The sequence below is a fragment of the Bos javanicus genome, chromosome 7 (genome assembly GCF_032452875.1).
Source record: "Bos javanicus breed banteng chromosome 7, ARS-OSU_banteng_1.0, whole genome shotgun sequence".
NCBI lineage: Eukaryota > Metazoa > Chordata > Mammalia > Artiodactyla > Bovidae > Bos > Bos javanicus.
Window position 1 is genome coordinate 97,637,594 of NC_083874.1, and position 26,803 is coordinate 97,664,396.

Genomic DNA, 26,803 nt, shown 5'->3' on the forward strand with positions numbered 1-26,803 from the left:
CAAAAAGCATTTCACATACTACAGCAAACACATGTACTGTGCTGTGCTCAGTTATCAGTCATGCCCAACTCTTGGACTGTAGCCCCCAGGGACTGTAGCCCGCCAGGCTCCTTTGTGCATGAGATTTTTCAGGCAAGAATACTGGAGTGGGTTGCCGTTTCCTCCTCCAGGGGATCTTTCTGACCCAGGAATCTAACCTGCACACCTCCTCAGTCTCCTGCATTGGCAGGCGGGTTCTTTACCACTGCACGACCTGGGATGAACATGTCAGTCATTCTAAATAAGAGTTCCAGTATGATTTTTTTTCAGTACATCTCATTATTGAATCTTATCTAAGATGAATTACAAAGTATAATGAAGTAACTATGTTAAAACCAATATCACATGTGTATACTTATAATATCTCATCTATACTATAGTAAAAATACAGTAAAGAACCCACCTGCCAATGCAGGAGACATAAGAGACATGAGTTTGACTCCTGGGCAGGAAGATCCCCTGAGGAGGGCATGGCAACCCACTCCAGTATTGCCTGGAGAATCCCATGGACAGAGAAGCCTGGCAGGCTACAGTCCACAGGGTTGCAAGGAGTCGGACACAACTGAAGTGACTTTGCATATATACTAAAAATACAGTAGAACTAACAATTTCTGATGTTACCTCCCAGCAAGAAAATATACCAGGCAGATAGTTTCTATTGCCTTCAATAATACAGTTCTGTTCCCCATTTTCTATTACCCGGAAATGGCCTTACTTTGTTTTATAAAGCATCTTTTAAGACTAATATATAGGTAACTTAAGACATACTATCAACCAAATTCAATAAAAGCAGATTTCAACAAGTCCATTTCTCTTTCTTTAAATCACTTTCATTTTAATATCACCTGTTCGTTCTGTTCCTGAAGAGCTGTCCTTTAAAGCTTTAATGCAACCATTATGCACCAATTCTCCTAGTCGTCTGAGGTCTGTCTCTGACTTATCAACTAATTCAGCATCTCGAGCAATTGCATCTAATCTGTAATAAAATAATATAATTTTCAGGTAAATGCAGGAAAAAATGAGGCCATTTAACATACATAAGAGTAAAGTTCTATAATTTTTTATTACTAGACACTAAGCAGATAATATAAATAATGATAAATGTTCAAAACATTTTTTTCTTCATCTAAAATAATTATGTAAGTATTCCATTGTAACCTCATACAGGTCCTCTCAAAATAAAATAGAAAATATTCCATTTTAAGGTGGAGTTTGGGGGAGAAAAATAGAATTAATCCAATTTGAGTCTCTGACACTCTATACCTGAGATAGTAGTTACAGAAGTTATTGAGAATAACTGATAAGTCTGGTCTCTGAAGTCAGAGGCTAGGTTAGCAACTTAGCCTCTCTATGGATGAATCTGCTATTTTTATAAGATTGTAAGGAAAAGGTAAGAAAAAGCATTTGAAAAGTATAATTATAAAAATGCAAATGTTTTATAATCCATGTATTTTATAGAAAACATTTGTAGATAAAATTTTAGAGACCAGAAAGAATAAAGGATAGTACTAAAACACTTTAAAAAATCTATTTGAAATTTGCTTTTTACAGGCTAATTTTGTAAAAACTTGTTGCAGAAAATTTAAGAATAGTATAAATAAAACTGATAGCATGTGACACATTCTGTAATTCTATTGAGAATGACAAATGTATTTACCTTTCCAGAGGGCCACCAAACTTCTTGTAACTCTTGATAAACCTAACAGAAAATAATGGGTTTAAATGTGGGCTTCACTATTTGTTACAAAATAGATATACAGAAATAATACTTGTTAGTGTAAATATTATCAATAATTCAAGGCACTATTACTAACAAAAATGAATAAGCTATGCTAGAATCAAAATGTTAAGAGGTTAGATATCAATAAAGATAAGACATACTTTAACACCCAGGATGATATTTAGAAACCAATATAAATAAAACAATAGAAGCTAAATTTTATTTTAGAAATTACTTTATTATTTTCACAGGACAAAAAAGGTTCAAGGCTATCAGAGGAAGTGTCTCCAGAATTCTCAATCATATTACACCACCTCACATTTCAAGTGTTGATAAAAATTTACTGAATATAGTTTTAAATCAGATATATGGCATTATACCAACAGTGGAAAAATAAGTATTACTTAGGAACAAAGCTACCCAAGTGGTTGATGGATGAGGGAAAATATCCAGGAAAAGTAGAAGTTGCATTGTCTCTTCAACTAAAGACAGAAAGTCCAGCAAATCAGGTGGCCATAAAAGTACCCTAAATAAAATCTAACATATATTTAGTTTTCTGGTAGAAAAAAATAAGGAAGAACTTTATCAGACAGGTCTATGATTTAAAAGAAATGAGTTACAATAGTTTGAAAGAAACAACAAACTCTGAAAATACAACAATGAACAACCTTTCACAAATTTCATACACAAAAATATTACACAGTAAACAAAATAAGCTGTTATCCCATCTTCCATAAATAAAGCTGTGTATATATATATAAATAAATATATTTTGAAAGAAAACTACAATTTATCTGTAAGGCCAATCTTACCTCAGTTCCTATTTGGACATATCAAACACTTTTAACATGGTTATTTTCAAAAACCAATCACCCCACTGTAAAAAAACTAGAAAAATATGGAACTAAATTACTCCCACATAAAGAGTAATGTTGGGAGTCATATACAGTGAGAATTTTTAATAAATATTGTATTGAAGTATACGTTCATCATTCAAAAGGACCACTATTCTGAACCACATTAATAAAACCAAAATAATTTAGCAGTCCAAATAGAGTAACAATAAATAACACAGCATAGATGCCAAACTCATCTTTTACTCATACCAACCAAAATCAGAACCACCCAATCCCCACACAATTATATTTGCCTCTTCTAAAACTTTATGTTTTGTGGAGTTTCTGTTTTAATTTTACCCCCTATTAAAACCAAGCTGAAGTAAAAATGGTCTTATGTCATCTTACCGCCGAATTTCTGCATCACTAAATCCTTTAATATTTTCCCGAGGGATAGTTCGTGGTCTTCCACGTTTCTTTGGCCTTTTTCTTTCTGATATTGAATCACTATCAGATCCAGAGTATCTCCTACTTCTACTGCGCCTCCCTTCACTTCCATTGAAACTAATCTGGAATTTGAAAACAAAATTTTGCCCATGTTTAGGTAAAACAGGCTTCTGTTTTAAGAGCAACGAAAGTATTATGATTGACAAAATTAACATGTACATATAAAAAATATTCTATAAACAGAATTAAAAAGCAAAAAAAACTCCAAAAAATACAGCAGATTAACGTCAAAGAGTTATATTAATAGTCTTAATGCTTAGAACATTCTCGTAAACCAGCAGGAAAATATCCATAGTCCTTTTGTAAAAATATGTGAAAGGTTATTAATAGTGATTAATTAAATAACAAACAGAATTATACAACTTCCTGGTATATTTTTAAAAACATGAATTAAAGTAACAATGCAGTGTAATTAAAGTTACTCCATCAACTTGACCAATACTCACTAATACTAGCCAATACTGGTACTGGTAATGAAGAACAGAGTCAAACACCTCTGATGGGTATTTATACAACAGGCAATTTGATATTGCATCAAACGTCTTAAAAATGATCATTCTGCTAACCCAGCAATATCATTCCTATTTTTCGTGATAGCAGAAATAAAAAGGAACACTAGCCAATAAAGCCATTTTTATCATAAAAGTAAAAAAATCTAATCTACAAAACATTAACTTCTATTACACACATCAAATCGCAAGGCAATCTAATAGGATAAAAGTAAGGAAACACAGATTGTAAGAGGTGGAAGTTGAACACTGGCTTACTTGTGAAGAGGATGAATGGTAGACGTCAAGTACCACACAAGAAGATAAGAGAAAAGTCAGCTAACATTTGCTCAAGACTGAGCTGCCATGAGAAGAGAGGATTCCTAGGGACAAAAGACACAGGGAGAACCTGCACCCACCCACTCGCAGGCACTTCACAAACCTCCACCAACTCACACCAGGGGCTCATGAGAAAGACTGGAAATGGGGCTGGAAATTAGACAAAACTTTCCCTCATGGTGAAGGCCTGGAGAAAGAGAGTCACCTTTGAGGGGACAGTCAGGAAGCCTGGCCAGATCTTTCTCACCTACAGAACTGAGGACATAGAAGATTTAATATGCTTGTAGGAAAAGAAAAACCAAACCTGGCAGGGCAGAGTCTGGGGTGTGTTCATTTGCCTCAGACTCAAAATTTAAGGAGATAACAAAAAATTCAACAATCAAGACATAATCTTGAAATACAACAGTATTCTAAAAAATCAGAAGCTAATGCAGAGTTTTTCCTCTTGCCACAGGACCCAATATAGCTTGGCATGGCACTTCCATTTAATATGCTACCATTATTTAAAAATCTAACACTCTGTTCATTTGAGCCATAAAACAAACACCAACAAATTTCTAAAAATTCGTATCATACAGGGTATGTTCTCTGACCATAAGAGAATTAAAATAGAAATCAACAATGAAGACCCCTGGAAAAATCCCCCAAATGTCTGAAAACTAAACAACACACTTCTTAAAAAACCTATGGGTTACAGAGGAAGTCACAAAAGATATTAGAAAGTATTTTGAAATAAATGAAAACGAGATCACAACAAACTCAAAATTTAGGAAATTCAGAAAAGGCAGTGGTTAATGGAAGTTTGCAGCATCAAATGCAAATGTTGGGACTTTTGGTGGTCCAGAGTTTGTGTCTACCAGTGCAGGGGGCACAGGTTCGATTCCTGGTTCAAGAAGATTCCACACGCAATGGGCCAAGTGGCACAACTCCTGAAGCCCAAGCACCCTAGAGCCTGTGGTCCACAACAAGAGAAGCCACCACCACGAGAAGCCCGTGCACTGTGACAAAGGGGGAAGAGCCTGAGAGCAACAAAGACCCAGCACAGCATACATACATACATACACTCACGGGGCACAGAAAAAGCAGGACCTTAAAAAAAAGCTACTAGAAAAGGAAAGTCTTAATGATCTAAGCTTTTATCTTTAGACACTTATAAGGAGAGCAAAAGAAGGAAGAAAGAAAAAAAAAACACAGAAATCAATGAAACTTAAAATAGAAAAATAAAAAAATAAAACCAAAAGGTGGCTCTTTGAAAAGATGAATAAAATTAACCTCTAGCTAGAACGATCAAGAAAAAAAAATGCCAATCAGTTCAGTTCATTTGCTCAGTTGTGACCAACTCTTTGTGATCCCATGGACCGCAGCATGCCAGGCCTCCCTGTCCATCACCAACTCCCGGAGTTTACTCAATCTCATGTCCATTGAATCAGTGATGCCATCCAACCATCTCATCCTCTGTCATCCCCTTCTCCTCCCGCCTTCAATCTTTCCCAGCATCGGGGTCTTTTCAAATGAGTCGTTTCTTCGCATCAGGTGGCCAAAGTATTGGAGTTTCAGCTGCAACATCAGTCCTTCCAATGAACACTCAGAAGTGATCTCCTTTAGGATGGACTGGTTGGATCTCCTTGCAGTCCAAGGGACTCTCAAGAGTCTTCTCCATAGTTCAAAAGCATCAATTCTTCAGCACTCAGATTTATTCACACCCCAACTCTCATATCCATACATGATTACTGGAAAAACCATAGCCTTGACTAGACAGACCTTTGTTGGCAAAGTAATGTCTCTGCTTTTTAATATGCTGTCTAGGTTGGTCATAATTTTTCTTCCAAGGAGTAAGTGTCTTTTAATTTTGTTAACAGAATGAAAAAAAGGGAAATCACTAAATATCCTATAAACACTAAAAGGATAGTATGGGGGTATTATTATGAATAACTTTATGCCCCATAAACTCAACAACTTGGATAAAATGAACAAAGTTCTTGAAACAACCAACCACACTCATTTGAAAAATATATTGATAGTTGTATATTTATAAAATTTAGGTTATAGTTAAGAAGGAACACTTTCCAACTAATTTTATGAGACAAGCATTATTAAATCCGAGGAAGTCATTACAAGAAAAGAAGTACCAGTATTTCTCATAAAAGAGGTAGTCCAAGAGTAAATAAATACTCTTTATAGTACAGAAACAGCTTTTAAATTAAAAAGTCACCTGTTTTGCACAGTTTCTCATTCTGGGGAGCATATAAATTTCTTCAAGTTCCTTTTGTCTTTCCTCTTCTTCTAATCGCCGTCTTTGATCTTCAGGAATGATTTCTTCCCAGTTCTTTGAATTTCTTTCAGGCTCCAACTCAATATCATCCTCATCCATATTTGAAAAGTTGGCCACCTGATAAATTCCAGAATTTTAGCAGAATAAAATTAAAGAACTATTCATCCTTACATTTTTTTCTTTCTTAGCAGGAAGGAAGCAGGAAGGAATAAGATAACAAATAGCCCTAGGATAATGAATATGACTATAGGTTAAACCAAATATGATAGCTAAGCTGAGTTTATTTCTTTATGAGGTCAAAGTACATCAAACCAAACGACTTCTAAGAATTATCTTCCAGAAATGATTCTCTTTTGCCCTGCTGATCAACAAAATTATTACTATAATAGAACTAGAGGAAGTTAACAGAGTAACAACAAATTTATAGAATATCACACTAAATCACCTTCTGTAGTAATAACCACACCGGTCCATTAAACACAAAGTGTTATAAAACAACCCAATATTCTTGTTTTTATGATCATAAAAAAAATACCTGAAGAGTTGATGACAAGACACAAGGAGCTCAGAGACCATAGATAAATTTATTTAGGTTCCCTAAGTGCTAGTTTCTTCATTTCTAAAAAAGGAAAGCTAGTAACAGCATACTAACTTTTGTGAGGATTAAATAACAATACATTTAAAGAAGTGTGCAGAGTTTGTTATACAGAAAGCACTCTTTAAGGTTAACTGCCAATACTGGGACATTAAAGCTTACAGGTAATTGGAAAGACAAGAAAACTATGCTCTGTGTGTGTGGCACATTGCAGGTACTCAGTAAGTATTTGTTGAATGAAGGAATGACATTAATTGATCCTTAAAAAGCCATTTCCTTGTGGAAAATGGTTAGGATGCAGAGAAATCTGCTTTTTTACGCTAAACAACTGGCACACACTTTACTCTGGGGCTGGTTGACTTATGTTGCTTTAGGACTCCCTGCAATCTTTTTAGCTCGCATCTAACCTGGGGTGGGGTTCACTGGTGACTCAGTTGGTAAAGAAGCTGCCTGCAATGCAGGAGACCCACGTTCAATCCTGGAGTCGGGAAGATCCCCTGAAGAAGGGAATGAAATGAATACCTACTCTAGTCTTAGGTTTCTTGTCAGTATAGTCCATGAGGTTGCAACAGTCAGATACGAGTTAGCAACTGAACCACCTAACCCAGGGGTATCTATCAGTATTACTGCTTACTCTGTCTGATTTACTTGTGTTTTCTTAGTTGGGATAATGCTTAATCTAATGTCAAAAACTGCTGCAATAAAAATCAGCTAAAAGTCTTCAGTTATGAAAATGATTTCAAATCATGTCACTCACTGCTAGTTTGTCAGAAGAAGAAAGAAAAATTTTTATACATCATTGCAAATTTTAAGACAAAGATGTTTTTAACATTTTTTAAGATTACCCTGCTGATCCTGCCTAAAAAAAGATGAATAAAACACTAAATGACAAAAGAAAAATCCCACCTTCTCCATTTATATAATTATGAAGAAAAATTCAAAAAGAAAATCTACCTTGAACTGAGAAAGTAATTCATCTCCTACAGTTAAAGGTCCTGCTTCATTTTCATGAGTTTCAGCCCTCTTCAAGATTTCATCTATATCCATTTCCTAGAAAAAGAAATATTTACTTTAAATATGCTTTATGTTTTAAGATATATACATTTTACATTTATAGTTTTAAAAATGAGACATTTTGAGACAAGCTTTTTTTTTCTTTACCTGGGGCTCTTGTTCTTCTCCTTCAGGCTCCTTAAAAAGTTCCTCAGCACCAAACTTTAAAATGGCTGATAATTCTTCTTTATTGAAAGGAGTAGAACTAAAATTAGAAAAAACAAAAATTACTTAATACTAACAGTCACAAATTTAACATTTACATAGCACTTTCATGAATTATTGGCACAGTCACCTTTATAACAGTTAATATGACATAGTTAGAAAAGTGAAAAGATTACTAGCATACTTATTTTAAAACTAAAGAACTTGAAGCCTAGGGCTTTCCCCCAAGATTACAAAATTAGAATGGTGAAACCATGCACTCACTGAATGTATGCCACTGACCGGGAATTACCTCAGTGCTTTGAAACACAGAAGAACACCACTAAACACAGTACTTCAGCGATCTGCTTACACTATGTAACATTTTGGAAAAATAAGCATAGTATGATTATGTAACAACTTTTTTTTATTTTAGAGAAAAGTAACTACCTTGAAGGGGCAGAACCTGTGTGTAGTACTGTCTTCCCAGTTGTGTCCATTCTTTGAATCACAAGATGATCTAAAACCATCTTCTTTTTGGCCCTTTCAAGAATATCCTCTTCAACTGATCCCTTTGTAACCAGACGATAAATATTCACCTGTAAAGATACACACAATGGAATTTAAAGCACAGTAATGATTCATTCTGCTAATGATAAATGCCCAAATACTGGTTAGAGTCGGGAATTCATCCAACATGAAATTTTGACTGGTGAAAAGCAAAAAAGCTTCCTCAATTTAAAGATTATTTGAGACTATGTCCTTCCTTATACTTTGGTCAGTTTGCTTTTTCTTTTTTTAAAGGAATGACAGTAATTTTTAAAATTATATTTCAGCGGGGAAAGGGGGTGGTGGTAAACTTATGACAAACTTATACCAGTTCCCTTAATTTTGATTGTTTCATCGTTCTATACAGTCTAAAATTTCACAAATTACTGTTTAAGTTAATGATGAAGCTCTGCCATTAACAACAACAAAAAGCTTTGCAAAAGACAGAACTCAATGAGTAGTGATTTTGTCCCGCTTCTCAAAGTCAGTGGTTCTATATCACACAATACTCCCATTCAGGGACCACTGTTAGTTTTCTCAATGATTGGGCTCACCAGCATTTAGAGCACTGGGACCTGGAATATCAGGCATTCCTCATTAAACTGGACATTTTAGCACAATGACAAATAACCCTGTGTCCTTTAAGCCTTCCAAATGATTTTTTAAAACTGTTTTAAATTATCTTGAGTCTAAATAGTTCCAAATACGGAAAGGAGTACGTCAAGGCTGTATATTGTCACCCTGCTTATTTAACTTGTATGCAGAGTACATCATGAGAAACGCTGGGCTGGAAGAAACACAAGCTGGAATCAAGATTGCCGGGAGAAGTATCAGTAATCTCAGATATGCAGATGACACCACCCTTATGGCAGAAAGTGAAGAGGAACTAAAGAGCCCCTTGATGAAAGTGAAAGAGGAGAGTGAAAAAGTTGGCTTAAAGCTCAACATTCAGAAAACGAGGATCATGGCATCTGGCCCCATCACTTCATGAGAAATAGATGGAGAAACAGTGCAAAGAGTATCAGACTTTATTTTTGGGGGCTCCAAAATCACTGCAGATGGTGATTGCAGCCATGAAATTTAAAGACGCTTACTCCTTGGAAGGAAAGTTATGACCAACCTAGATAGCATATTCAAAAGCAGAGACATTTCTTTGCCAACAAAGGTCCGTCTAGTCAAGGCTATGGTTTTTCCAGTGGTCACGTATGGATGTGAGAGTTGCACCGTGAAGAAAGCTGAGTGCCAAAGAATTGATGCTTTTGAACTGTGGTGTTGGAGAAGACTCTTGACCCTTAGACTGCAAGGAGATCCAACCAGTCCATTCTAAAGGAGATCGGCCCTGGGTGTTCTTTGGAAGGAATGATGCTAAAGCTGAAAGTACTGAAACTCCAGTACTTTGGCCACCTCATGTGAAGAGTTGACTCATTGGAAAAGACTCTGATGCTGGGAGGGATTGGGGGCAGGAGGAAAAGGGGACAACAGAGGATGAGATGGCTGGATGGCATCACCGACTCGATGGACGCGAGTTTGAGTGAACTCTGGGAGTTGGTGATGGACAGGGAGGCCTGGCATGCTGCAATTCATGGGGTCGCAGAGTCGGACACGACTGAGTGACTGAACTGACTGAACTGACTGACTACTAAAATAGCAAGTACATGAACCATAGGAATCTTACACGTCATCAATAATGAAATAATCAAGAATCTACCTCATTAGTAATGAAAATATACTTCATACATATACTTACCTTAAAAAAAGAATTTTAACACAATGAAAAGAAAGTTGACTGCATTATTTTGTGATTATATTCAGGTATTCATCCCAGAGGTCTACCACACAGCTTTCTATAGTATTTTGTCTTACTGGTTCTGGTTCTTTTCCTAATATTTCCTCTTTCTTCTACCCTGTATTAGAGGATGTGGTGGCCGAAGTCTTTAAGTAGCATAAGTGGAATGTTTTGTTTAGCCATGTGTTGAGGATTTCAATGTAGGAGCTGCCTATCAGTGCAATTAATCACTTTCCCCCATTTCATTCATAACACAGAAATATGTTGTCTCTTCACAAATACATTAGGCCCAGCTCACCTGAAAGAATATCCTATCTCCTCATTTTCTCGTTTTTCAACAGTCTGTAATTTGTCTTGGCTTATTGTTATCCCTGTTTCAAATTTCCATCTCTTTTATGAGAATTATTCGGGTAAAACATTTTTTTCATTTTATATTATGGATTGATTTCTCAGTTGAAAATATGAATATTTACAAAGTAAATAAAATGTTCTAAGCCTTTTTGTGCTACTTGTTCATCACCTACTGCTTTGAAGAAGTTTCAGGCACTATCCCAGATGAAGGTAAATGTAATTAAAATACAAGGACCAAGATATCAAAAAGATGACAGATGGTTTTTCTCAAGGGCTATTACAACTGTTCCAGAGAGTTATACAAAAATTATGAGAATGGCTATTTTGCAAGGAGAAGCTTATGGGTACACGGCTAACAAAAAAGAACAACGTATGAAGCAAAATCCCTTTCAGTAGTTAAGTATATGAAGATATTTTAAAATATATATATTTATATACTGAATGAAACACATTATATTCTACAGCTGTGAACAGAATTATGATCAAAAAAAGAGTACATGATCCTATTCAGGCATAGTTTTCTCAGTTCTGTCAATTTCCAGGTGATTCTGATAAATTCAAGCTCCTCTGCACTCTATCTGTTCAATAACAATATGCATGTTTCAACAAGAAGGATAAACTGAAATAAATTCTAAACACTGATGATAAAAAAGACTCTGAAATAGTAAAATAAGGAGGATAAAAAATACCTGTTTCTTTTGCCCAATTCGATGAGCTCTAGCCTGTGCCTGAAGATCATTTTGTGGATTCCAATCAGAATCAAATATAACAACAGTGTCAGCTGAGGCTAAGTTAATTCCTAAACCTCCAGCTCTTGTGGAAAGCAAAAAGCAGAAATCCTATAAGGAAATATAAAAGGCACAATTTTAAATTCTTAACTGTGACTGTGAATAATCAATGTGAGAATTTTATAACTGAATTCCTGAATTTAAAAATATTTTACCAGGCTCCCCTGTTGACTCAGAAGTAAAAAAAAATCCACTTGCCAATGCAGGAGACATGGGTTCGATCCCTGGAGAGGGAAGATCTCTCATGCTGTGGGACCACTAATCCTGTGTGCCGCAAGCACTGAGCCGGTGCTCGAGAGCCTGTGAGCCACAACTCCTGAGCCCTTGTGCTGCAGCTACTGAACCCTGCACACCTAGAGCCCCAGTTCCGCAACAAGAGAAACCACTGCAAGGAGAAGCCCGTGAGCTGCAACGAGAGAGCAGCATGTGCTTCCTGCAACTGAAGAAAGCCCATGTGGAGCAAGGAAGGCCCAACACTGCCCTGAATTAACACAGTTCTTTAAAAGGTATTTTACCAACAAAAGTGAAACATAGTTTTAAAATTGCTAATAAAATGTATCTAGCAAAACCAATAAACAAGACTCCCAAATACAAATATATATGGGAATAATAAACAACAATTCATAAAGAATTCTAAATCAAAACAGGCTAGTTTATTTAGAAGCAAATTAACTGTCCTATATTGAAATAGTATTTATACAAAAGGGTAAAATTCCTCATATTTAACAGATAATATGGAATTTAAAACCTCACTTGTAAATCAAAACTGGCCATCACCAATAACACTTTTCTTAAAAAACTATAACTAAAATAATGACTGAAACAATTATTTGCAATTTTAAAAGCATTCATACCTCTGATCCTTCAGCATTAAAATGATCTAGAGCTTGTTTCCTCAGCTCCCCTTTGATTGATCCATCTAATCTCTAGAATAAAACATTAAAATACTACATTGTAACAGAATCAAAACTTTAAAAAGCAATTAAAACCAAGTATGAAAAAGCAGCACTACTTTTGATAAGACCAGAAGGTACTTACAGGTAGGAAAGCAATGCCTAAGCATTCTGTCTCCCAAGTCTGTGTTCTTAACCACCGGAACTACTTTTGCTAATAGTAAATAATAGCACTGACCGTCACTTTACCTGAGACCCACTATAAGAATATGTTTTACATGTGAATGAGTACACAGTATACACTCAAAGCAAGTTTCATGACACAGTGTACTGTGAAATACCCTCATTATTATCTATTTCATTAAAAAAAAAATTTTAGTACAACATTTGAACAACCCATTAAACTGATCCTCAGATCCATTAATGGGTTAGAGCCCATAGTTTTTAAAAAAAGCACTGATTGAGTCCAGTGTGGTTATGGACCCACACATCAGTGAGAACTTAGAAATGCAAATTATTGATACCCATTTCAGACTTACTGAGTCAGAAACTATAAGAGGAACTCAGCAAAAGCCCTTTGTTTTAAAATATGAGAATCACTGATTCAGGGCCCCATGGGCTCTAGTTGAACAGCCCACATTTGAGCATCTTTACTGTTCACCAGTGCCTTGAGCAAGTGATTTGCCTTTTTTCCTTGTCAGTTTCCCTCCTCAGTAAATGAACACAGGAAGTACTACTTCCTTCATACAGTGAGAGAACAGAGTAAAACACTTTGCACAGTGTCTGACCCATTCTATGTTAAGTGTTTACTAAACATCAGCTAAACAAGAAAAGTCCAAAATCAAAAGCTTTTTTAAAGTACCAAGTTTGTTTTTCATGAAAAATTGCAACTAGTAAAACCTTTCACTCTTTTTACTTTTCCCCCTAAATGACTAGATGTATCTCAATCATGTTGATATCACCCAACATCTGTTCTTCATAGCACTTACCAGAGTCATAACATTACATTTATTTGTCATTACCTGCTTAATGTCTGTCTTCCATGAGACTGTAAGCTCCAACAGAGCAGGGATTATGCATGATGAGGTTCATCATTGTAATTCTACTTCTACTTTACTGTCTGCACTAAATACACACCATTTATTAGCTGAATATGCTAGTTGCTATGTTTCAGGTATTATTCATAAAATTGCTCTAAGGATTAAATAAATTAGATGTAAAGTACTAAGACTGACTCTATTAAATATTCATCACATTTGCTCTTGTTAAGTCAGAGTCATGTGCAACTCTTTGCGACCCCATGGACTGTAGCCTGCCAGGTTCCTCTGTCCATGGGATTTCCCTGGCAAAGAATACTGAAGTGACTTGCCACTTCCTTCTCTAGGGGATCTTCCCAACCCAGGGACTGAATCAGCATCTCCTGCACTGACAGGAGGATTCTTTACCACTGAGCCACCAGGGAAGCCCAAACATTCATATTAGCTGTAATTATATTGAATGAATTTCAAAATAAATATTGAATAGATGGAATATAAGCCCTTTTTGCTCTTTGGTATATTCTCTAAAGTCATGTATTTTTATTCAGCAAACTATGCACTAGAATAACTATGAGCATACAACTTTCAGAATCTGCAACAGTTCAGGTAACACCAGAAGTGCTGCTCTCTCCTATCCTTCCTCAGACTAAAGCCTAATACATAAGGCTGCCCCTTTAATTTGAACATAGAAGAGAAACACAAAGAAAAACTGTTTTGCTGTTAAATGTAAAGTCAAGAAGAAAAAGAAAAGGAATAATGACAAAATTTTTAAACAGATCTATTTTCTTAAAAAAAGTATAGGTTATATAAAATCTACTCTTCATTTACAAAAGAATTTCAAACATGCCCAGGGATTAGACAAAATTTAAATCAACAAAAAAGACAAAATGAAATGCTTACTTGAAAGGGAAACTGACGATACTTCAAATATTCTGCAAGTATATCTAACATCCGCACCATTTGAGAAAAAATAAGAACTCTATTGCCTCGCTCTCTTAGGCGAATTAACAGTTTGTCAAGAAGAATTAGTTTTCCGCTACTACGGATTAAGTGCTATAAGGAAACAATAAATTATAATTGTTATAACATGTTAAAAGAGCTGTATTTAATGAAACAAATGTCTCACAACACTTCAGTTTCTTCATCTTAAATTAAGATTTTTAATTTTCATAATGTTGACATAGTTTATTTACGTTTTCAAAATTTTTTAGAACCTTGACCAATTTGTTCTATGACTTAAGCTACATTTTCCTTGCCATTTAGCACCTAGGTTTTGCTGCATTTTCTGGAGACCAAATTAAAAAAAAGCACCATTTCACTCTATTTGTTAGATATCACAGCATTTCTCCAAAAGTCTTAGCTGAAAACAACTAAGCGACAATACACTGAAAGAAGAAACAACTAAGTAATCAAAGGTTTTGAAAGAGTGAGAAGTGTCTTCTAATTTATATGTCACTGACAGCACTTCAAAGCAATACTACAGCTGGATGTAGTATTGTGCCTTCTTTACACTCTTCATTTGTCTTCCAGAAGTGATAGGAAGAGGAAGATCTAAGGTCCAGATGCCCTTAAGACTACCATTTGCCATGTCACAAATTCAGCAAAATCACTATTAGTGAAATTTTTTTCACAACAAAAAATACACTAAGGGGTTTTTGCTGGATAAAGTGTGACAGATCATGGTTAGATCAGCTTTTCAAAAAATTTATCAAAATGACTAAATGGATAAATTATAACTTTAAAATATTTTTATAAACACTAAAAAATAAACAGCACCATCATTTAAATACATCTTTAACCAAAAGGAACATCTAACCAATATATTAGAACATTGTGGTATTTTCACTTAAAGCTGAAATAAACATTTTTAAAATTTTGCTTTACCATGAAGTAATAAAATTTTAAAATTCTTACTTGTAAGGCCTCCTGTTTATTATAGAATTCATTATTATCTGGTGGTTTAATGAGGTAGCAATGGTTACAACATTTCTTTAGCTCCATCATAATATTCAAAAAGCCTGAGGTACTGCCCTTGGAACCTTTGCTGAGGGCTTTGTAATTCCTAGTTAATATCCACCTGTTTAAAAAAAAAAGATTATGAAAATGATATAGCAGAATTACCAGGATGAATTCTAAAATCACTAAAAAAATTAAGTACCAAAGTAAAACTGCACCATTATGAAGTTCAACTCCAAAGACAAAGGACTAAACTTTGTTCACAAAACTAAATGAACCTCATTCATAAGACCATGACAACACATTGTTATTTGAACCATTACTATACACAGTAAAGGCTTAACATAGTGAATTAATACTGCATAGTGCATTAATCCTTTACCCCAAAATTTATTTTTAAAATGGTCAACTTTATAATCTATCTTAACTTTCCAACAAATTTTGCTATGCTGGGCAATTAATGCAGATACCTCACACCTCACGAGGATACCTGGTTTAGCCAAACTGCCTTGTCTAAAATAGTTACACAATACACATGCAACTTAAGAGATAAATTATAAGTGGCTATTTTATTAGTGCAAATTATGCGTAACATTTCCTCTCACCATGACTTACCTTGTCTAACATCTTTTATTTTCTTCCTTTTTACAAGGTTAGTTTTGGAAGGAACTTGAAACAATTTTATCTGATTTGTCTCAAAACAACAGAACAGGGGAAGTGAGGGTGGTTGGCTATGAGCTGAAGACCAAGCTCGAGTGATGGAATTTATTATATTATCCTATTTTGTATATGGTCTGAAGTTTTCCATAACAAAAATGTAAAATTTATGTAGTAAATGTATTTTTAAAGTGAATGGCACTTATACACTTATCATAAAATATGTTTCTGAGAGTTCAAATGCATGAAGCAGAGCTTTATGCAACTAAATGTCTGAACAGAAACTAGGATGGACACTTCTTTTTGATTCTTTGAAGTGTTACTATACAGATCCAAACATACATAAATTATACAAAATATGATTTATTAACATTTTTCAAAAAGCAGAGGGGCCTAAAATTTTGTTCTAAGTTTGTTTCTCTGGCTTCTACTTTCACCTGTCAAGAACATAAACATCAGAATTATGTAATAATTCCTTGGTATCATGGCAATCTTAAAACTTAAAAAGAAACCTTCTATAATGTAACATAGTACAAAATAAACACAATTAATGATGTGCTATAAGGTGAATTAGTCTTCTATCACCTGTGATCTTAGACATGCCACTAAATCTCTCTCTGCCTCACTATGCCATACAATAAACCTATTCTAAAATTCAAGAATTGTTACTGCTCTCTAAGACTCAATCAGGGCTAAGGGGCACCTCAGAACATGTTCTCTGTTTACAGCTTACTTGTAATATTGTTTCTGTAAAGCACTCATTTCCATTCTTAAAATCTGTTCAACCTTGGCAGGAAGAGATTTTTCCACATCTTTCTTAACCCTTCGCAACAGAAACGGCTCAAGCTCCTTGTGGAGGCTTGCATAACCATATTCTCTGCCTTTGCCATGTTCTTCTTCAAAATCTTCCCAGGAAGAAAACCTTAAAAATTTAAGCAAATGGAAGAATCAGTGAAAGAAGTCAAATTGCATTTGATATTTTACAGGATAGTCAGACATAAACAAAACATAGATTTTGGGGGGGGGGGGATTAGTTAAAATTAATTACTTCTAATAGCTATCCTTCCAAGAAATCTATTGTATATCTACAGATGTAAAATATAAGCTATTTTATGAAAAATTGTTTACTTTCCTTGAGTTAAATAAAGATGAAATATTTTCAAGTATGGGAGTAATTATCACTAAAATATTTCTCAAAGAAAGTTATACATCTATTGAAAGAAAATATGTATATGACCTTGGACAACTTATCTTAGTGTGCTTTTCCTAAAATTATTAGAAAATGGAATTTTCTAACAATACCTTGTTATTGTTATTACTACTGTTTAAGAATGATACTATTTCCATTTTTAAGCAATGGATATTCTGAACAACAGGCAAATCAACTGTTTTAATTTATTATCCATGGCTCAAGCTTATTTATTTACAAAACTGAAAAATAAAAATATTATTTTGAATTCTATTCCATCCCATTTCTTTTCTTCTTAATAATCTCTGATCCAATGTTTGGGACAATAAAACCTCCTTCTGACCTTATTATCTACACTAATTATTTTCCTGCTAAACTTAGCAAATGAAACATTAAAATTGTATCTTAATTTATCTCACTTTTCTGGCATAATGAAATGTAGCAAAGACCAGAGCTCTTTCAGGGAGTTTTGCAGAGGAGTTCCAGTGATAAGGAGACGGTGATTGGACTTAAAATCTATTAAAGTTTTATACAGAAGAGAGTCATCATTCTTTAATCGATGTGCTTCGTCCACACCTATAAATGCCCAATTCAGACCTCCAAGGAATGCCTTAAAATGAACAGAAGAATGTAGTTAATATTTTGAGAGAAAAATGTAATTCAAATCATTAAAATGAGGCAAATTTAAATCTATGTCCAATATTTCAAATACAAATTATGTACTACTCTAAAATTTATTGGAATCTTCAAATCAAGTAACTCAGAATGAAAAACAAAGTTCCTTCCATGACTAACTCAACCATTAGAAAAACAGTATAATTATCCAGTGAAAGTTTTTACTAGCTTACATACTGAAAATAAAAACTATAGTGTCATTTAAAAATTTCACAATGTTTACAGCATAAGTCCAGTAGAAACCTCATTAATGTTAATTTGGAGAAAATAAATTTGGAATAGTATCTAACTCCAAGTATAGTTACAATTAACTGCTATGATTTTTATGAATTATTTATTTACAATATATACATAAACTTTATAAAGTCTTAGTTTGACTTATGGAGACGGGCCTGATTCTGCTACTTAAAAGTTGCATGACTTGAGGCAAGTTCATCAACCTCTTTGAGATTTGACTTTTTTTCACAACAGGGACAGAAGTGTATTATAAAGTAATTATAAAGAATTAAGATAATAGCTATAAAGCATTTACCCAGTGGTAGTGTGATACTTCCTCCTCTTTAAAGACCTTACAAATCAAGACACTATACCAAGCTGGTTTCATATCCTTTGGTTTGTATTTACAACACTTTTTAAATGTAAAAATCAACCTTACTTCAAGGATCATAAAAAAATAAATAGAGAAGCTGGACTTGACCCAGAGACTTTGCATCTGCTGACCACTGATTTATGTTTATCTTTTCATCCTATCCACAATGTAAAGGAAAAACTGATATACAACAAACAGAAAAACAGATTAATACATACCTTATCCTTCAACAAGATTTCATAAGTTGTTAACAGTATATTAAATTTTAACCGTTTGGTCTGGGGATGCATCCATTCATGAGTTCTTATCTATCAAGAAATTTCAAAGACAATTTTAAAACAAAGATTTTTTTAGAAGAATACTTTTACTTGAGTATCTGAACTAAAATCCATTCAAAATACAAAAAACCTGTCTATATGTTTCTGTAATAAAAACTTTAACAGTTCTTTATACAGTACAAGCTACAGTGATCTTACTTATAAGTAAAATATAAATACTCCAGCATATCAAAATCTTCTATAAAAAAAAAGCCACATTTTTAATATATGCTTTCCACTGAAGGAACTTCTCATTTGACCAAACAAAAGTGATTTCCTTTTTGTAGATGAAATAAGTCTGGGGTTTGCTTCACAATAATAATTGGGAGGAAAGTATCATGTAGAGGGACAGATGAAACAAAACGGGCAAGAGTTAAAACTGTGCAGTTGGACATAGGACATGGAGATTTTATTACATTCTTCTGTAGGCTTTCATATATATTTGAAACTTATAATAAGGCAGGAAAAAAATATATATAACACTAAAACAAAAATTAACTATTAAGCCAATCAAACATGTGATGAATCTTACTCTGTAACAAGTTTCATGCTGGAAACTAAGACTTTATAAAGACCAATCAAAGACTTGTCCTCAAAGATGAGTTTGTCTAAATTTCTAAATTTGTGGCGAAACAACTTACCATGTTTCTGCTGTTGATGTCACCTAAATAAACCACAGCGTTCATTTGAGAAGCCCATGTCTGAATCTCCCTTTGCCAGGAAGTGAGAGTGGAGAGTGGTACTACTAACAGAAAAGGTCCATATAATTGGTGTTCATGAAACAAATAGTTCAGAAATGAGATCGTCTGTATTGTTTTTCCAAGGCCCATTTCATCAGCAAGTATGCAACTATTACCTCTGCAAAATGAAAAACAAAAATCATGTATGCAATAACGATTCAAATTTACAAGTAACCTTTATACATAATCCATGTAAAAATTTATATGAAGTTAAATCAGATTAATCTGATAGGTATTATTTACAATATGCATTTTTATTAACTATAATAGTATAAGAGAGTTTATGATTTTAGAACATAAAAGCAGCTTAAAAATTAACAGAATTATTTACAGTCAGTTATGGAGATAAGGACACAATCCATCTACAAGTGGTAGAGTCCGGATAAAACTACAGCTACGTTCAAGTTTAAAAAACAAAAAAACTGCACCCTAGTCACCTACACTGCCAAAAAGAGAGTAGGCAACACATGAGAGAGGAAGAGAAAAACAGAAGCCAAACTGGCTATTAGAAATAACTGGAAGAGAGACAGTCCAGGACACTGTGAAACAATGTATACATATTCTTATTCCAATTAAAACATTTTTAAATATTGCAACAATCAAAAGGTTCTTTTTCTTCTTAATATAAGAAGTACTATTTATATAGGGCTTCCCTGGTGGCTCAATGCTAAAGAACCCACTTGCCAAGACAGCAGAGACAGGTTTGATCCCTGGGCAGAGAAGATCCCCATGGAGAAGCAAATGGCAACCCATTCCAGTATTCTTGCCTGGGATATCTCATGGACAGAGGAGCCTGGCAGGCTATCTAGTCCATGGGGTCACAAAGAATTAGACATGACTGAGCAACTAAACAACTGTTTATATAATAGGAAATTCAAAGACCTATATATAAATACCAGAGGGTCTTATCCTTTATGCTGATGGAAATCTTTTCCAAACCCCATATTTGTAAAAATTTATCCTCTTAAATAAACAATTCAAAATATACATACTTGCACCAAGAGTGAGCAAGCCAATTTAAACCATTCAGTTGATAATCTCTTAATTCTAATCCTTCATGTCCTCCAATATAGGATGGCTGCTTCTTTAGGGCTACAAATCTTGGCCTTTGTTTTAATACCTTTTGTAGAAACAAATATTAACATGAATTATTAAACATAAGAAATCATATTAAAAGATGAAGATCTCAGCTTTTACCATAAATTTTAAAATTTCATCTCAAATCATCACACTCAGAAATTCCATGACAAAATATACATGAGGACTGAAAGAAGTCTGTTTTCTATAACAATGTACAGTGACATATTCTGGTCTCTTTTCGGAACAAAAAATGACAGAGGTAAGTGAGTTTTTGCTGAAATACTTGGATCTCACATGTTTCTCAAGTAAAAGCTATGTTAAATTCATTCATTTTACCACAGTTCCAGCCCTGACCTAGAAATAAAACATAAAACTGGTTTAACTTTCCATCTGATTTCTCATTTCTAAATTACCCTTATGAATTTAATTAAATCTTATAATAAGAAAACAAATTCTAGTAGTACATAGACCCCAAACTATTACTAGTAGTAAATTTTAAGTATTAGGCAAGGCAGTCCTTGATACTTTCTTATGGGGACATCCCTCTTTTCCTTTCCTATCATCAATGATAATATTCACCACCTTTTAAATCAAGCATATACATCTAGTTTCCAAGAAATTTTCCATTTTTGACCTTCCTAACCCAGTCCCCACAACTGCCACCACCAATTTATTATCTTTCTGACACAAGTTTCAGTCACCAAGGCTAGAAAACAGTGCCATATCTAAAATGGCACAGCAATTACAGGAATATCATTTCCTGTAGGACCTACCATCCAAAGAGTTCTTTCCTGTAGCCTGTATGAAATCAGGATCCAACTCTCTGTGTGGGGCTTGTAGTATTTATGATGCATAAATACAGTTTCAATAATTTAAAATGGCAAACAATACTCACTTTGCAGTCTTTAAAAGGAGTGGTTTTTGATTGATTCCTGCTGAAATACTCATCTATGCATGCTTGAAACTTTTTGGAAATAAGAGCGCCATCTTCCCAGCTGCACTCTGAGTATGGAAGACCCTGCCATTTGCAATAATAATCAGGATAGCCAGCAGCTGACTTCTGATTGGAGTGAGCTGTAAGATAAACCAGATATATTTTACACTGAATTTTATCTAAGGAATAATTCTTGGTAAAAACTATACAAGTAAAAATAAGCCATCTGGTTTACACTATTATTATTATAAAAGCAAGCTACTTTATTTGATATGTAGGCAAAACTTTAAGTTTTCAGATGACTTCAAGCATGGAAAGATAAATGTTTAATTAGAATCATTTATTACTAACCAATTATTCGCTCCACTATTTGATACTGCTTATGGAGATCATCTGTAAGTTCTTGCTGACAATTATAATATTCCACATCTTCTGGAGAAGCATTTTTCAACCTGAAAGATTATTAACCCAAGAACAAAGTTAAAAATCTCCCCTAAATCCCATCTGTGCACAAAATCTCCCATCTTGTCACTCAAATGTGAATCAATTTGAATAATGAAGAAACTGAAACAAATTTAAGCATCACTAATTTTTAACTCCAACATAAAACATACCATCTTTTTGTTTCCTGATCTTTTTTCTTATAATTATCTAATTTTTTCATTCCTCTAACATTTTGCTGCTTAAGGGTTTCCTCTGTCTCCCAAGTATTGTGGATATGTGACCATCCTTTCCATTTAATTAAATACTGGATCTCTCCTGGTTCCTTGTTTTTTTCAAATCCTGCATTCGGGTCACCATCTGCTTCAACTGCATAGATGGTTGTAGTAGCACCAGTAGCTGAAAAAAAATAGTACAATACTTCCATGTGATTCTGTTATTGAAGTATTTCAACTCAAAATTTCAAGAATATAAACAGAAAAATATATACTCTTTTAAATAAGTAACAAACAGGGTATGAGTTTATAGGAAACTACATTATACATTCATAAAAGAAACTGAATTCTAGAACAGAAAGATTAAAAATCACCTTTAAAAACTACGTATTTGAAATCACTATGTAGAAGAGATAGCTGCACTCCCATGTTCACTGTTATATCACTTATAACACGTAATAAGCGTCCACCAACAGATGACTGGATTACAAAAAACACTGTACATACATATACAACGGAATACTATTTGGCCATAAAAAGGAGGAAATCTGCTATCTATAACAACATGGATGGACCTCAGTAGCATCGTGTTAAGTAAAATAAGTCAAGAGAAAGATAAACTGTATGTTCACACATATATGGAAAAGGGAAGGAGGGAGGGGGGAATTCACTGACTGAGAGATCAGATTCAAACTTATCAGAGGTAGGACAAGTATGATGAAGTGGTCAAAATAGATTCTTTACCACTGAGCCACCAGGGAAACCCTAAGCAAGGTGTGTGTGTGTGTGTGTGTGTGTGTGTGTGTTAGTCGCTCAGTCATGTCTGACTGTGCAACCCCATGAACTGTAGCCTGCTAGGGACCTCTGCCAATGGGATTCTCCAGGCAAGGATACTGGAATGGGTTGCCATTCCCTTCTCCAGAAGCAAGGTCTATTTTACAGCAAATAAGTATAAACGTAAAAATTCCACCCTCAGCTTTCAAAGTTGAAAAGTCTTCAGGAAAAAATTCACTCTAGTAAATATTAGTGAAAAACAAAACCAAAAATGAAGGTTTCTTTTCTTTTTCTTTAAATACCTCCTTTTCTTCCAATCCGACAATCCATAAACCGTTCTATTGTTTCAAATTCCTCTTCCTCAGGTTGAGGAACATCCTCTCCACAGACTTCCAGGAGGTCATCAGAATCTGTTTTCATTTCCTCATCTTCCTTATAGCTAACATTGACAGTTGCTTGGCGACGAGAGCTTCTTTTATCATTATCATATTCTTCTTCATCATCATCCTCCTCCTCAGATGAATCAATCTGTCTCTTTTTTTGTCCAATAATCTTTTTTCCATTTTTTGACTTAGATCTAGGGAAAAGTGAAGGAAAGAGGTATTTTACAGAAATACTGACATAAAACAAGATTTGAGAAACTCTAAGAAAAAGAATGAATACCTCCTATAACCAACATTTTTCAGAATCAAACCAAGAACATACTATACTTACCTATTTTGAGGTTTTCTACTTTTAACTTTATTTTTTGGCTCATAATCTGATTCTGTTTCATCACAACTGCTTTTATCTCTTTCTTCTTCAGATTCTGAATCCGAACCAGACTGAGAGGGCGATCCCGATCCAGACATCTGCCAATCTTCACTGTATATAAAATATACAATATGTTTACTTATACATATATAGCAAATTTTGTCTGACAAAATATAAAAATAATCAAGCTAAATTACATTCCAGCTAATATAAAAAATATCATTTTCACTCATTATAAAAATATTCAAATATCTGTAGAATAAGAAAATGCTGGAAAATATTCTTCATAGATTTCTCTAACTACAGAATTTTTTGTTAATCATTTAATCATACCTCAAAATGTAACGTAAGTAAGTGGAGTTTAGGTGAAAACACAGTATGCTAATTTAGAGTCACAGTGCTTAATTTTGAAAATTCTGTCTAATTATACTTGCCATTTCAAAACAGATTCTATAATAATTCCTTTCATTCTAATTTTGTGGAGATTGTGATTTTTAAAAACATACCCTTTAAAAAAATTTTAAAATACTATACATTAAGAAACTTAAAATAAGGTATCAAAAAATTGAAGAAAAAATAAGAACATTCCATCTTAACCAACATTCAGTAACTACCTTACCCTTATTACTATTTTTAGTCTATTTAATTTCAAATAACATGGAAAGAAAAAAATGTTGGATTCACTGTTAATATTCTACCATAGTATTAACTTTAAATGAAAGATATACATTAAGTTCTTACATATACACTACATTCTATATTAAAGGCACTGTTTCTACTCCAGTGCTCTGCACAGCTTATACCAATTACAACTATGTCATGTTAAGGGTTGCATAAGCAAGCCACATGCTAAAATCTGGTTTATGATATTAAAAAAAAACCATAATGGGAGAAGCTAATTTTTTATCTTGAGATTGTTTTTCAGAGTTTGCACATGAGACATAGCAATAGGCAGCATATATGAAAAAAAATCTCCATTTTATACTTTTATAGTAAGTACTATAATCATTTTTATATCCAACAAAATCTATCCATCATCTTAAATTACTCATATTTTAAAAATATTCTTTGCTTGCACTCATACTAAATTTAGAAATTACTAATTCAGTGGAAAAGTTGAACAGCTGATAAGACACAGTAGCTGAAAATACACTCAGTAAAACAAAAGACAGATCTAAAGAAATCAGCCAGAATACAGCACAGCAACAAAAGGATAAAACACATGGTAAAGTAAGACTCATGGTAGACCAGAAGGATGATCCAACAGACATATAATAGGTATGATCCAAGACAGATAAAATATCTGTTAACTGTAGTAACACAAATTGATAGAATGAAAAAGAGAAAATGCCAAGAGATGCAATGACTGAATTTTTAGAAACTAGTAAAACTCATGAATCTTCACATTAAAGATGCATAAAGTAAAGTGCATTAAGTGGGATACTGCTACTGCTGCTAAGTCACTTCAGTCGTGTCCGACTCTGTGTGACCCCATAGACGGCAGCCCACCAGGCTCCCCCATCCCTGGGATTCTCCAGGCAAGAACACTAGATAGGTTGCCATTTCCTTCTCCAATGCAGGAAAGTGAAAAGTGAAAGTGAAGTTGCTCAGTCGTATCCGACTCGTAGCGACCCCATGGACTGCAGCCTACCAGGCTCCTCCGTCCATAGGATTTTCCAGGCAGGAGTACTGGAGTGGGGTGCCATTGCCTTCTCCATTAAGTGGGATAAATAAATAACAAATCCAAAGCTGGATGTACAAGACAAGACAGTGGAACAATGTTTTTGAAGAAATGAGAGAGAGAAAACAACTCAGACCATCTAAAGTATCAGAACTGAGACCTGAAGTATTTTTTAACACTTCCTGGGTCAAGATCTTTGGGAAATTACAGTGAGTTGCTAAATGAGTTCTAAAAAGGAAGTAAATTTCATGTGCAGACAAATTAAGGATAACTATTAACATCCGAACTATCTGAAATCCAACATCTTTAGTCCCAACATTTCTATATAAGTTTTTCAAGTTATTAAGATCTTCTGATATTGTGACTAAGATCTTTGAAGTTTAAAAAATATACAGGAGAGGTGTTATAGGAGATAAACAAGTGGCACAAAAAAAAAACCCATGTTGTCACAGAAACATAAAAGAATTAATGGTTTAAATTAACCTAATAGAATGCCATGAACCAAGAAGTTCACTTCTGGCAACAATTGGTCATAAAGGAAGAAATATAAATCATTAGGATTTTCTTGATATAAAAGCAACCAGTTGAACAAAATGGCATACTCTTTATGCTTTTTCCTTTTGACCTCACTGGATGAGTCATCGGAATCTTCACTGCTAGAGGAATCCTGTACAGAAAAATATACAAAGTTAAGGCTGCTAATGATTAGAATTCAACTATAGTAACATTTTTTCTTGTTATACTATTAAACATTCACTTTACTAATAAAACTCTAAAGACTTTTTTCCATGTTACATTTATACCATAAATTAGCATATAAAGTAATTACATTTTTACTGCAAATATGTTAACAGCCAGTGAAATTAAGTAAACATCACAAGGTCAGCATTTTGTATAAAATCTTATAATCTACCATTTCTGGATACTACTACTGTTGCCTAGTAAGACCTCAAAAAGGAATCCTAATTGTTGGTATGTCAAATTCTCATTTAGTATTTTTCTTCCTCAATAGGCAGTTTTTGATATACAGATACCCCCCCAATCTTTGAAAGTTCAATTTATACCACTACACTTTTACAAAAGAACCTACACCAGTAACTGTTTTCACTAACTGAAACAAATATGAAGAGAATTTTCACTTTTACAAAACTCAATTCTGAGCACTCAGCATTTGTTTCGCAGCAAGCTGCTACTGAGGTGGCAAGCACGTGGAGCAGCCCCTTCAAGCTCCTTCCCTGGGAACTATCCTCAGCACTGAGCTGCCAGGATTCTGAACTGTGCCTGTGAGCATCTGTGCTTTCCTCACTTTGCCCATGACAGTTACCAAGATGTGGCCTAAGGAAGCAGCCTCCTTGCTTTTTCATACCCCTTAGCTCAGGAAAAAGGACATTCCATTTTCGGATAG

The 26,803-nt window shown here is 34.2% G+C and overlaps 1 protein-coding gene across 4 annotated transcripts in view; it reads right to left on the minus strand.

The window, feature by feature from the left end:
- CHD1 (chromodomain helicase DNA binding protein 1) overlaps nucleotides 1-26,803 on the minus strand; it is a 70,766-nt gene that overhangs the window by 18,691 nt on the left and 25,272 nt on the right. For all 4 annotated transcript variants that reach the window (XM_061424466.1, XM_061424465.1, XM_061424464.1 and 1 more), the window contains 22 exons: nucleotides 26,001-26,065; nucleotides 23,679-23,828; nucleotides 23,267-23,541; nucleotides 22,149-22,374; nucleotides 21,886-21,986; nucleotides 21,496-21,674; nucleotides 20,513-20,640; nucleotides 19,422-19,638; nucleotides 18,682-18,771; nucleotides 17,619-17,809; nucleotides 16,744-16,932; nucleotides 15,312-15,474; nucleotides 14,298-14,450; nucleotides 12,322-12,393; nucleotides 11,369-11,518; nucleotides 8,444-8,592; nucleotides 7,958-8,054; nucleotides 7,751-7,846; nucleotides 6,142-6,318; nucleotides 3,004-3,164; nucleotides 1,697-1,738; nucleotides 885-1,015 (listed from right to left, as the gene is read on the minus strand). In XM_061424466.1, coding sequence (XP_061280450.1) covers nucleotides 885-1,015; nucleotides 1,697-1,738; nucleotides 3,004-3,164; nucleotides 6,142-6,318; nucleotides 7,751-7,846; nucleotides 7,958-8,054; nucleotides 8,444-8,592; nucleotides 11,369-11,518; nucleotides 12,322-12,393; nucleotides 14,298-14,450; nucleotides 15,312-15,474; nucleotides 16,744-16,932; nucleotides 17,619-17,809; nucleotides 18,682-18,771; nucleotides 19,422-19,638; nucleotides 20,513-20,640; nucleotides 21,496-21,674; nucleotides 21,886-21,986; nucleotides 22,149-22,374; nucleotides 23,267-23,541; nucleotides 23,679-23,828; nucleotides 26,001-26,065 — 3,202 coding nt within the window. The remainder of the gene's footprint in view (nucleotides 1-884; nucleotides 1,016-1,696; nucleotides 1,739-3,003; nucleotides 3,165-6,141; nucleotides 6,319-7,750; nucleotides 7,847-7,957; nucleotides 8,055-8,443; nucleotides 8,593-11,368; nucleotides 11,519-12,321; nucleotides 12,394-14,297; nucleotides 14,451-15,311; nucleotides 15,475-16,743; nucleotides 16,933-17,618; nucleotides 17,810-18,681; nucleotides 18,772-19,421; nucleotides 19,639-20,512; nucleotides 20,641-21,495; nucleotides 21,675-21,885; nucleotides 21,987-22,148; nucleotides 22,375-23,266; nucleotides 23,542-23,678; nucleotides 23,829-26,000; nucleotides 26,066-26,803) is intronic.